A 14,188-nucleotide genomic window follows, 5' to 3' on the forward strand; every position below is an offset into this window, starting at 1 on the left:
TGAAAGTATTCGCAACTGACATATTTCAGACACTGACAATAATAAGGATATTAATGCTCATACTGTACATAAATATTAAGACTGTGTAGTCTGAAAATTCACAAATGAATATTAAAATATATGAAGTTTGACAAATCAGATAAGGACCTTCAATTAATGATTTTAGGTAAGTTTTCCCAATACCTCAACAAGCCATGAGCATGCCTTGAAATAAACTAGCAACCTGTCCAAGGCTGGTTCCTGACTTTACAATGATGCACCTAAAAAAAGTTTCTTGGAACCAACACCTTTACAACAAATACGGAGGACTCGAGTATTCAGACACCTTCATTTTCTACATACAGTGGAACCTCGGTTCACGACCATAATTCGTTCCAAAACTCTGGTCGTAAACCGAGTTGGTCGTGAACCGAAGCAATTTCTCCCATAGGATTGTATGTAAATACAATTAATCCGTTCCAGACCGTAGAAACTGTATGTAAATATATACATTTTTCTAGTTTTTAAGCACAAATATAGTTAATTATACCATAGAATGCACAGCGTAATGGTAAACTAAATGTAAAAACATTGAATAACACTGAGAAAACCTTTAACAACAGAGAAAACCAACACTGCAATAGTTCGCGCTATAGTGCTAGGAACCGCTCTCGCTAAAAACACTTTTTTTAATGAGTTTTAAGCACAGGGGAAAAAAGGAACATTTGAAAAATCCGTAATTTAATAAACCACCAAGAAAAGTAACATTGCAACAATGCAGGCTACGAACCGATCACCGGAAACAGAACTGAAAACAAAAACAAGCCTTCTCTAACTTATGCGTCCCTCAATCGCTCTGTGTGTGTGTGCGTGCGTCTCTCTTTTGCGAGCCTGGAGCACCTGTGTGTATCTCTCTAGCGCGCTCCTGTGTGTGTGCATGCGCCTCTCTCCCCCAACCCCCCCCCCCTGTGTGTGTGTGTGTGTGTGCGTCTCTCTTTTGCGAGCCTGGAGCACCTGTGTGTATCTCTCTAGAGTGCTCCTGTGTGTGTGCCTCTCTCGCGCGTGTTCCTCTGTGTGTGTGTGTGTGTGTGTGTGTGTGTGTGTACAGCCCTCTGTCTCTTGCGCTGCCTCTCTCTGTGTGTGTGTCTGTGTGCGTGTGCGCTCGCGCTCTCTCTCGCTCGCTGCACAGGAAATGCACAGGGAGAGAATGATCAACAACAAACCGAAAGGGAACCTGGCTTGTTCGTATACCGAGTGTTTGGTCGTGAACCGAGGCAAAAGTTTGGCGAACTTTTTGGTCGTAAACCGAGTTGTACGTGTGCCGAGACGTTCGTGAACCGAGGTTCCACTGTACTTTGTTTTGAAAATTTAACATTAAATGGATAAATTTGCCATAGCTGCCCAATCTACACTGAGAAATTAAAGTCAAAGTGAACTTTATTGTCATCTCAACCATATACAAGTATACAGATAGACGAAATTGTGAAGCTCAGGGTCCACAGTGTAACAACATGACGTGCAAATAATAATTTAAAAATAGAATTAAAATTTAAATTAAAATTAAAACACAAACAAGACATTGCGCAAAGACAAGATAAAGAAGTAGCAGCAATATTGATGTGTAAGATATGTAATAAATAAATAATAAATGACATAATACAGAAATTATCAGTGTATGATAAGTTGTTAATGACGTGTAAACAATGACAGGTCAGAATGTTTCACAGCAGAAGGATAACAAGAGTGTCAAAATACTTAAAGGTCAGTAGGAGATTTTCAGTTCTTCTCTACATGCACACTCCTCTTTGCAGGACAGTGGCTCACATGTATAAAAGTTCTGTTTATAGAGGTGGTTGAAGCCGTGTGGAAGGTCCCAGGGGGCAGCCTGGTGTTAAGAAGTCTAACAGCTTGGGGGTAAAAACTCTCCTGCAGCCTGGCAGATCTGGCTTTGATGATGCAGTATCTTCTCTTGGATGGCAGAAGTGTGAAAAGTCCATGTGAGGGGTGTAAGGGGTCCTGCACAATGCTGCAGGCCTTGCATACACTGCATTTGTAAAATATGTCCTGTAGTGAAGGCAGAGGCACCCCAATAATGTTCTCTGCTGTTTTCACTATCCTTTGCAGGCGCTTGTGGTTGGATACGTTGCAGTTGCCATACCAGACAGTGATACAGCTGGTCAGAACACTCGCAAAAGAAAACAATTTTAGAAAGTTTGCAAATCTGTTAAAAATCAAAAACTGAAATCTCTTATTTATACAAGTATTTAGTCCCTTAATTTAGTACTTTGTAGAAGCCCCTATAGCAGCAATTACAGATTACAGGCAAGATTGCGTTGGTTTGGACATGTGCAGATGAGAGATGCTGGGTATATTGGGAGAAAGATGCTAAGGATAGAGCTGCCAGGGAAAAGGAAAAGAGGAAGGCCTAAGAGAAGGTTTATGGATGTGGTGAGAGAGGACATGCAGGTGATGGGTGTAACAGAACAAGATGCAGACGACAGAAAGATATGGAAGAAGATGATCCGCTCTGGTAACCCGTAACGGGTGCAGCCAAAAGAAGAAGTCTCTATGGGATGCATCTGTAAACTGCCATCTTCAAATCTCTCGACTCACGTTCTATGGAATTTAATTCTGGGCTTTGGCTGGGCCACTTAGACAGTCAACAGTTTGTTGTGAAGCCACTCCAGCATTGTCTTGTCTGTATACTTTAGATCATCGTCAGACTGAAAGGTAAACAGTTGCAACTAGTGTCAGAGGTTACGTGTGGAGCAGGTTTTCTTCAAGGACGACTCTGCATTTGGCTACATTCATCCTTCCCTCAGTTCTGACCGGTTGCTGAAAAGCACTCTCAGAGCATAATGCTGCCACCACAACCATGCTTGACCACTAGGACGGTTTAGGCAGGTGATGAGTAGTGCCTGATTTTTGCCAGGCATAGTGCTTAGAGTTCTGCCCAAAAGGATTCCAATTTCAACTAGGGAATCCATTCCCGGGCTTCTGGACGTTTCCCATTCCCGGGAATGAAACTGCTGGAATTCCTGGCTGAACGGTAACGGCCAAGCTCGCATATATAGTGTGTAAAAGTGTAAAAATTGATCAAGAAATAACAGAGTTATAGTTGAAAATAATCAAGGTGGCGCCATTGCTGCAGCTTGCACTTCATCAGACAACAGCTTTGAACAGCAACTTGAAACTGCACTGCGTCAGTCTGTTGCATCCGCATTATCTGTGCCAAGAAACTTGCCATCACAGAATGATGACAAGAAACTGGATGCATCAGTAAAAGCTGAAACGGTGGTGTTCCAGAGCAACGGCAAGCGCAGGCATTGTTTAGAACAAGTGCATCAGTATCTGATGACTGTGCCGCCTACTTTGGTGCAGGCAGAGCGCGCTTTCTTAGCGGCTCGACATGTTGTGCTTTCTACGCTCTTATTACCGCAACTAACTAGATACATGTACTTATATGACAGCACAAACTGCTTGTAGTTAAGGTTAGTCTTTTATTGGTGTCAACATATTCCAGTAGTTTTATCAAAAATAAGTGTCACTCGCTCTAAAACCGTTCACATGCGAGATGCCCGTGCACTGTGTCATTCCCAGGAATGACATGCAGGATTCCCAAAATGGATAAACCCGTCCGGGAATGGATTCCCTAATTTCAACAGACATGAGTTTTTTTTTGTTTTTTTTTTTAAATCCTCATTCGCTCAGAATCCTTTAAATTATCCATCCCTCCAATGGTTCTCTAATTTCAGCAGAGGGCATTTAAAGCTCTGTTAGAGAGACCACTGGATTGTAGGTCTCCTTCCTCACCAAGGCTCTTCTTGCCAGGCTACTCAGTTTGTCAAACAGGCAACTCTAGGAGGAGTCCTGGTGGTTTCAAATGTCTTCCACCTCACAATTGCTGATGCCATTGTGCTCCAGGAAACATTCAAAGCTTTAGAAATGGTTTTATACCTTTACTCTGATCTACCCAACAAGTGTGAATTTCCCATTGGGATTAATAAAGTATCTATCTACCCCTCACCATGATTTTAAAGTGGAGGTCTACAGAGTGTTCCTTAAAGTCCATGGCTTATAATTTACACTGCAGGTCTGGTAAAATTCTGAGATATTTTATACACAGGTGTGTCCCTTTCTAAAACTATACCCAAACAATGTAGTTTTGCAACAGGTAGAATCCAATCAAGTTTAGACACAGCAGACAAGATGAATCACAATTAGAGTGCCACAACAAAGAGTCTGAGTGCTTATGTGACTCAGAGATTTCAGCTTCTGATTAATACATTTGCAAACCTGCCTGAAAAAATATGTTTTCATTTTTTTCATTATAGGTTATTGAGTGTAGATGGATGGGTAAAAATGACAAATGTATCCATTTAAAATTGAATCTAGAACACAATAAAAGGGAATGAATGCAGAAGAAAACTTTACCTTGTATTTCCATTACTGGTCAAAGATAGAGATTAAATCAGGGGAACAAAGTTCAGCTATTCTAATGTTTTGTTTACAGCAAAAGATAACTGACTGACATTTTTTGTACCATAGGTCTGACAGAGCTTGTCATCAGTAAGACTGGAAAATTTCAGGTTGGGCATTCATGCCAACATTTCATAATGTTGCCGTAATTCCACTTTTCCAGAGAAGCATATAGGATTTTACAACTACACTACATAATAGAAACTGGCAGCTGAGCCTATGGTACAAAATTATCATGAAGACTTAACTGAACTAATCTGAATATTGATTACGGGTTGAAAAATAATCCAGCTATGTGTGACAATCAGAAGAAAAACAGAAACAATGTAGAAGAAAACTTACCAAGGCAAAAAGCCAAATGTGTGTCACAAACCATAAAAGGGGAAAAAAAAAATTACTGCAGCAATCTGAGGCTTACAGCTCTGCAAGATTGACTCTGTAGTGGAGGAGTGCTTATCAAAACAAGTTTATTGCTGATGAACAGCATGTGCACAGTGTTCTCACAGCAAGCCAGCAATGATGCACTGCTCGTCTGTGAACTACAAATTGCTTATATGCCTCAGGATCCCAATTCACACTTTGGACTGGAGCTTTCAAATACATGAATGTTTCGTTCGAAGATTTTCCATCATTTATGATTACAGTCACATGTACAGAATACAGTGAAATTTTTTACTTTCATGTCTAATCAACTTGCAACACATCATCAAGAGTTGTTGTTACACAGTACTCATCTGGGAGACAGCACTTGTGGAGAAAACATGCCTTTTCTCTGTCACTAGTCTCATTGAGCCAGATGTAGAATATATTTGTCTGGAGACATTCAGGTGTTAATTTTGCTTAAACCTGGCAGGGGACAATTAAAAACTTCATTGAATGTAATTTAAAAACCAATCAAAAGAATCATGAAGCCTGCAGTGGTGACTTTGAGCTGCAAAGAGCAATGGTGCGCTTGTTAACATGGTCCAACAAAAAGCAAGCTTCCGATTTTGAAGAATTGTCTAAAGTCAAAAGACTCCTAAATAGAGCCCTGTTAAACACGTGTGTCGCATATGCGAAGAGCACAATACACGTTAAAAATTACTTGTTGCAAGATAAAAACCTCTCTCTAACATCAAATTATAAACTGGCATTCGAAAACCTTAATGGACGACATGTGGTTGCAGGTGCTGTATGTGCTTGCTCTCTGTTGTTTAGTTAGGACGAGAGTATTGGAGTCGATGTGAGGGAGAGCGAATTGACGGGTCCATTGGTGAAAATATGAACTGCAAGGAATGCTTTTGAAGTAAACATGGCATCATACTCTATCAAAAAACAGTGAAAAGAGTGCTGTTAAGAGAGCCGATAATGAAGAGTCAAAGGAGAGGCAGATTTCTGTACTCTAAACACTCGAATCAGTAAATCTGCCTAACGACACCAGAAGAAACACTGACAGCTTCCATATTTGGACTGCAACTCTAAACAAATAACTAATGTAAGTCAACATTACTCTCTAACTGGAAATGCGAAAGTGCCATGCCTACAATATAGCCAGAGCACTTTAATACGTTAACATATACATAGACTACACTGCTTATCTAAACTCTGTTTACTGTTATACCACATAGTGATGCAATAGTCAAAATGACAAAGACATTGTAGCAGACAGAAGGACTTCTTACACGCTTGGGGCCAAGTAGCTGCATTGGTCTATGTGTGTCACTTTTGTCACCACGCTCTTCACAATGTACAAAATTCATCATTAAGCTTCTGCTACCTTGCGCTATAGAGCTCCTGAATTGGTTAACGGTAATGTTAAGCTTTTTAATTTCTCTCAGTGTCAAGTCTTTTGTTCAGTAATTTTTACTCTCTTCCTGAAACCTCGGAGATTTAAAGTGCACAGACAGGAGAAACTGGGGGGGGGGGGTAATTTATTGTAATGGTAATCGGATTATTGATTGAGGAAGCAAGCTAAACTATTCCATTAAATTCTTGGAGAAAATTAAGGAAATATGTTTTTTGGTGGACTGTTGAATGTACAAATGCAATCAGAGAAAAGAAATTTGCATTTTCAATCTGAATTGAGACTTTAGCGGTCTTCCTCGGTTAATCTAATAAAGTAAGAAAGTACAGTGGACCCTTGACTTATGAACTCAATTCATTCGCGAGGGCTGACATCTTTGGCTTGCAGGAAGGAAGGAAGGAAGGAAGGAGGAGAATGAAATGGAAGGTGGTTATTGTTTGGAAGGAGCTTCCTTATACAAATCTTTTCTTTGTAAAAGTGTTGAGATGGTGGATTTCGACATGCTGTACATATTAGCGAGATTGGTTACACGAACGCCACTCTCATATTTCCACACAATTTCCTTCTTTGTTTCGATTGTGATCACTTTCTTTACCTTCTCTTCCTTCCTTAGCAATTATCGAAATAAATTATATAAAATCACTGCACTGACCGAAATTACGTCCACAAACACATGTATCTGGGCTCCAACTGATGCTTACAAATGCTCTTGGCTGTTTGTTTACAACCGCACAAGCGGATACATGTGACCGCATTCGGGTCGTAACGCAAGACGTTGGTCGTAATGCAAAACAAAAATTTTGGTTGTAAACCAAGTTGTTCGCATGTCAGGCCAATTGTATATCAAGGGTCGACTGTAATAAAGAATCCAAATGAGCATCTTAGATGTAGTTTTTGGAACTGTAGTTCACTTGGAAGAGACATAGTTATAGATTTTGCTTGAAGATTACTGTAGAGAATAAATGGGATTACTAGTTAACAAAAACTCCATCTTTTACAGAGACTGACACTCTGTTACTGCTAAGAAAAGAGCAGAGTATTTAGGGAATGCTTTTGTAAAATAAATACTTTGTCCACACTATTACATTTTCATTTTAAAAATGTGTACATTAGTCTCCATTTTTATCATCTTTCGGCATTTTTAGCTCCCATACCAATCCCCCCCCTCCAAACCAAAAATAGACTTTTGAAAACGCTCTCCAGATCTGTAAACATCAGCTCAGTGTTGAACTGTGAATGGGTAAAAACAGAGAATTTGAAAACTTGGACTCTAAATGCACTCTGATTGGCTTGTACTTATCACGTGATCCTTCCCTAAATGGATCCTGCTCATTACAATGTCTCATTCTCTTAATAGTCACCCTTCACAGAAGGAAACCATATTCCAACACAGCAGACATTAGTACTTATCCGTTGCTCTCAATAAAAGTTCCACATCATCATTAGTCCAAACAAAACAATCTCTTTTTTTCATAATCGCCATTGCTATTCTTCATGTGTAAATGCAAGCTACGAACCAATGTCTAGTACAAAGGTCTCTTCCTCTTCATGTTTCCGCTGATGTGGGCATGTGAGTTATTGGAGAGAGAGAGAGATATTTTAGGTGGGATGTAAGGATCACATTGGAGACCAATACTTGAATTTTTAGCGAAGATACATTTAGATAATAGAATCTGATCAATTCCACAGCTATTACATACTTTGGCATAGTCAATGAAGTAGTATGCCTTCCTGTTGGCTATAGGCTGCTATAAATATAAGTGAAGAATGAGGAGGCCCTGAACTTGGAATCAGGGGAACTGTTACAATAAGGGCTCAACTGAAATGATGAAGAGAGACTTACGAAAGGTGAAGTAGAAAGCAGAAGGTGAACACAGAGTAGGCACCCCTCGTATCAGGTGGAGGTTAAACCAAATTTTTCGTAGGCCAGTGTGGTTGCATGGTTTGGTTTTTCCTGTTCTTATACCCGACTCTAACCACTACCTGGTACCTTTGTAATACATTTACGGTTATTAAAATAAACCTTTTCCAGAAGTAAATTAAATTTAGGTTCAAGATCACTTCAAGAGTGTCCCCTACAGACCATTTATAAGGGATATAATTACATCAGCTAAAGCTACTCTGTGTCAGGACCGATACTGATTGAATCCATTGACATAAGCAAAAGCAAACATCCAGACCCTTATATTTAAGGCCTTGAAAACAAAGACTAAGAGTGGATGAAAATGGAAAGACTGTTTTCTACTGATGATTACCTTTCACACAGATGTTACTAGTCAGTTAATGTTTCCTGAAGTTACAAGCACAAAGATCTCTCTCACAAACGGAAATAGCAACATGCTGACAAACCTGATCTAAACAGACTCACTGTAAAGGCAGCTTTAAAGGAGATTATGAATTAAAATAACACTGAAATATGTCAAGTGTTGCTGATGTAAATGAAAAAATGTGAATACACACATCCCGAGAGAAATTGAGTAATGTCATGATGTATGCTAACACCTTTGTTTTCCCCCAATGGTGGAAAAGCTCAATTTCACCTTGCAAAAAACTAAATTTTAAACCTGTAAATTAACAATATTTTCATAATTTAAACTATTCACCCAATACACAAATTATCACTTTTTTGGATAGTCATACTTCCAAAAGCTTGATGTAGTGAGAAGAGACAAATACTGGTAAATTCTCACTATTATTATGAGCCTCACATGGGACAAATAAAGTACCGAGTGTCTGTCTAAGGGGGAAACTTAGCAATGGAATTTAGAATTTTAAAAATTTAGAAATGTAATGTTAAATTCAGAAATTTTGAAAGTTAAACATTGCTGTACATGTGAGAAGATTAGAAAATGGCAAATAGCTCTGAAATGAGAAATTACTGAACCTGAATAATATAACTGGCATTGTTAGAAAGACCTTGAAGATGATCAGAATATAAGCTAAAGGCCAAAAACCTTGGGTGCCTAATTCTGAGGGGCTATCACCAAAAAATGATATTAGGTGGGGATTTCAAGAGTGGCCAAATTAATCAATTACCAGAGTTACACATAAGCATTTCAGTGCCTGTCTACTTATGTAGGATATTGGCACAGATTTATATGCTTAATTTCTAATCGTACCTTAAATATAATCATTATTGAACTGAGAAAGTACAACAACATGTGACATATGATTAACATTTTATAACATTTTTCTGTAACCTTTTGAAATAGTATGTTCAAGAAAAAAACATGCTTATAGACATTATTTTATGCTTTGAGGAGAATAAATGGAAAGTACTTAAACAAAAATATTCTCTACTGTTTAGTTGTAACATTTTGTAAATCCTTCTAAATAACATTCCTTTAAATGGAAGGTGGGTTAGGTTACATGTCAAAAACAGCCTTAGTCACTCCGATGTGGTTCTTATTCCTACATGCTAGGTTATAGACAGACACTTTTCAGATGACTTTTCAGGGTGGCACAGTCGAACAGAATTATTGCCACTGCTGCCTCCCAGTAAGGGGATTTCCTCTGGGTGCTCTGCTTCCTCCCACAGTCAAAACACATGCATTTTATGTGAATTGGCGACCCTGAATTGGCCCTACTGTGTGATTGGGGATTGTGTGTGTGTTCACCCTGCAATGGACTCCAGCCCTCTCCAGGATTAAGTTCATTCCTACCTTGCTCCCTGTACTAGCTAGGATAGGTTCCAGCAGACCCCACAACCCTGTTCAGGATTAAGTGAGTCAGAAAAAAACTGACTGATTTTTCAGATAGAATTTAGGTATGACACATCATTTTCAGCTATATTTCTTTATAATTGTGCGAGTTCTGTGACCCAAAATGTTATTAAAAAAATATACCAGTTCTCCTTGCAAACAAGCATGTTCTATCAGCATGATAATTTCATGAAATGTGAGTGATCAAATCACAAAGTCCTACGCAGAGTTTATAACAGGGTAGTACTGTGTATGTAGTGGATGGTTACTACATAGTTTAACCCAATGTGCTAAAATGGGGTAATCAACATCTTTCTTGAGGTGTCACAGGTATTTATTCCAACCACTTTGTGCTTTGAACTGGAGTACATTTTGGTATTTTCTGGCTGTTAATATTACTGTACTAACGTTTTATAAGAAGAAAGTTAGTATGTCCCAATCTATGCTCACCAAATGCATAGCAGGTCATTCCTACTGGCTGTATAACATCCTGGCACGACACCTCCTCAGGTTCAGGACCACAGGATACTACATAGGGTAGCAAAGTTGGCCCAGAATATTACCGGTATCCTCAATCAATCAATCAAATATATATATATTATATATATATAAACAAACACTGCCTTAGAGAAGTACGCAGTATAGACCCCATGGCTGTTATAAATTGTGGTTTTGGAAACAAATGCAAGAAAGCCTAGATGACTATCACTAGCATTATTTAATCATACACTAGGACAAGTAATAAATCATGCACCTAGTAGTTTACATGAATGGGGCAACTAGATGCACAACGCTGTCCTGATTCTCTAATCACCCCCCCCCCCCCATTTATTAAAAATTTATTTTATTAATCTAATGATGCCTATATCCTGTTGAGGAGTCATTCTGCTGTCGATTGGTGTGGTCTCCAAAGATCGACATTTTGGGTAACTCATACCAACATGTGTAAGTTCTCTATGTGTTACATTTGATTGTCCTTATTGTACAGTAACGTGGGGTAATACATAGAGTACAACTGGGTATATTCATATTTAGGTCAGTCTAGTAAGTTGTGTGACAAGAAAGTTAGACTTCAATGTGCTGTATTTGCCAATACATTTGAACTTCAATTTAACAACATACAGTTTGATGATTATGATATGCTCTCATATTTTAGTTAGCCAATAAAAGGTGTCATTTTGCTTGACTTCTCACTAGACTTATGTAAATGATTTTGGTTTTGGGAGGTTTTGCTTGTTAATGACCGAAAGGAAAAAATGTTACTCGAGTGGCTGCTTTGTTGTTTTCTTAATGAAACGGTTTACACAATTGAGAGAAAAGTGGACGATAAAATTTTAATTTGAAAAATATAAAACCATTATTTGTTCTTTCGAATCTATGACAAATCAAAGACTGCAGGGGATTTATAAATTAGTGAACGAGAACATAACTAACACCTGAACAACGGATTTCTACAAAGCATTCGATCATTTTCAGAACCGCTTAGTTCTGAACTGGGTCGCGGGGGTCTGCTGGAGCCTATCCCAGCTAGCATAGAGCGCAAGGCAGGGAACAAACCCTGGGCAGAGCACCAGTCCATCGCAGGATAAACAAACACATAACAATAAAGGTTATAATATTTAAAAAAAAAAAAAAAAAAGAGCAGAAACATACCACAATTATGAATTAAACAACTGCCTGTAACTATGGGCCTGCAGGGAAGGGGTCAACGAACGTTAATTTTGATTTTTTAAACCGCTGATATTTTTGAGTTTCAGTCGGAGGATGAATCAGTAATTCTAAATGTTTGGGGACCAGGATTTCATTATGGATAAAGAATATAAATCAAAGCAGCAGGAAAGGTAACCGAAAACGGTGTGAACTGACTGGGCGGCCTTTTTAAGCAACTTTGAACTAATTTACTCGACTTATCCGGCAACTCCGTTTTCTCCTTTGTTACAGTTTTTCTGATGTAAAACACCTGCCTTAGTGAAAAGCAACTATTGCTAATTGTGGTTTCAACAACTGTCTTTCACACCGGCATGTTTACGTCCGGAATACAAATCAATCAAAGTAGATGGAGCCTCGCATGACGATAATTTTCAGCCTTTTAAGATGATTTATGACAAGTTTTTTCTTTTGTTCCTAAAGTCTACCGTCTGAAAGAATTTACCACGAGCACTACCATATTTCCTGCTGTACTGCGCAAAACACAAAGTACATCCGAAACAGCAAAGTGGACAAACGCGGTGCCTGTATCAACGACTACGCTGTAACTTACCCAAAATATGAGACTGAGGAGCAGCAGAATAGTTTTGGAAGTGATTATTCCACAATCCATGTTTTTCGAGTACGATGAAGAAAATCCGTTCGCAGAAACAACGAAGAGCACGATGCAATGAAACCTTTATCTCCCCCAACAGTTTACCGATGACTTTTCAGAGCGCATGATCCGCCCGTGCAGTTTAAAGCGAGTCAGCAGTCACGCGCTAGCCTAAGCAGGCGTGTCAGTCAGTCCGGGAGAATGCGGCGCCTCCAACACTAAAGCTGTCTTTATTATTTTCGCAATGTATTCAGTAGTGACATTTGTGGTCAGCCTCAAATATTCATTTAAAAATTTTTGCATTCATCTTTAATGTACTTTGATCAGAAGAGGAAAATATAAACGAAGCTTAAATAGTCTAGCATGTCAAGCTGCAACTTAGTATCGATATGATCCATTCATTTCTTTGTGTCGCTCAAAAGAGACGCATACGTTTGTGAAGTATTGAATATATATATATATATATATATATATATATATATATATATATATATATATATATATAGATAGATAGATAGATAGATGTAATAGTCCAGCAGAAAGAGTGCACAAGGGTGAGGAATAGTTGATCATAACCATTAGTCATTCTTCCATAATGTCAAGGTGTAACCACCATTCGAAGGGAGTACAGCTAAAGCGAGCTCTCAAGAAAGCGAGGGGGAGTTCGGTATTCTCTGAGATAGTGCAGCCTGAAAAACTCAAGGAATAACTGATGAAATATTCCATTCATATTCCATCTCCTTCTTGTTATTTGTTTTAGACTGGCCTACCCCTACTACAAACCCTGAACTTAAGCTTTGTGGGGGTATGGCCAGGTACACCAGGGTCCCTAATCTTAAAAATTTAGAGTAGGTGCCTAATCTTAAAATAGTGTAAGGGTGCCATGAAAAGTGTATTTTCGTTCTGATCGCACAGGTAACACATTGGACGTCTTTTCACCCTGTTATAAAAAAATCTCCAGGGTAGGCAAACGTATTTTCTATGTTAGAATATTCACTAAAATTCTTTTCCTTGCAATGTTTTTCATTAATGGGTCTAATTATATTTTTAGTTAGAATCCAGATATGAGAACATAACATTCTTAATCCAGATCCTCCAATCCAACATTTACAACCATTAAGAAGTATTTTGATGAGATACTGGGACATCTTAACTATTAGCTAAATAAACTAAGGACTTGTTTGTCAAAGTGGTGCAGTGTTAACACTGCTGCCTTGCAGTAAGGAGACCGGATTTGCGTCCTTGGGTGGAGTTTGCATTTGGCCATAGGCCCAGACAATCTCTGCTAAATTTTGTAATTGATTGGGCATTTGTTATTTTATCTATCCTTCAGTTTCTATGTGGTATGTCAAATTCCATTGGTTTACTAAATTTTCAATAAATAAATAAATGGGGCAGTATTAGTCATTAGACAGTTAACACCAAGAGATAGTTTCTTATTTTGAGGGATTATTTCTGATATGGCAAAAAAAATTGGAAATATCAAGATTTTTCAAAAATCCTTGTTTAGCTACAGTTTATGGAGGAAATATCCAGAATGTAGAACACACAGTGTTTGTCCAACAAATTAACAGAAAAGTAGAAACAAGACAGCAAAAATGGTCATCTCTTTTGGAGGTGCTTGACAACTGCCCGGCGGACATTTTCCCTAATTTTAATGCATTGTTGCGAGTAATGGTCACACTTCTAAGTACAACTTGCAGGGTGGAGAAAGTTTTTAATCCATAAATCAGATCAAGATGTGTTTGATATCAACAGTGTCATCAGTTTATCTCAACAACTTGACTATTTTATCATTAGAACATGATCTTACTGAAAATCTAGATTGTGATGAAATCATCAACCAGTTCAATCTAAAGCCCCAACACCTGCATTTGGCATAAAACGTTACAGGACAGGTTTTTTGTGTGTGTCCTCAATGGCACAACATTTGATTGTCGTGAA

The 14,188-nt window shown here is 38.5% G+C and overlaps 1 protein-coding gene across 1 annotated transcript in view; it reads right to left on the reverse strand.

The window, feature by feature from the left end:
• Positions 1 to 12,385, reverse strand: part of tspan36 (tetraspanin 36) — a 46,437-nt gene extending 34,052 nt beyond the window's left edge. Inside the window, exon 1 of the mRNA XM_028802581.2 lies at positions 12,203 to 12,385. Coding sequence (XP_028658414.1) covers positions 12,203 to 12,262 — 60 coding nt within the window. The 5' untranslated portion in view covers positions 12,263 to 12,385. The remainder of the gene's footprint in view (positions 1 to 12,202) is intronic.
• Positions 12,386 to 14,188: the final 1,803 nt, after the last annotated feature.

This window comes from Erpetoichthys calabaricus, chromosome 5 (assembly GCF_900747795.2).
Source record: "Erpetoichthys calabaricus chromosome 5, fErpCal1.3, whole genome shotgun sequence".
In the NCBI taxonomy this organism is placed as follows: domain Eukaryota; kingdom Metazoa; phylum Chordata; class Cladistia; order Polypteriformes; family Polypteridae; genus Erpetoichthys; species Erpetoichthys calabaricus.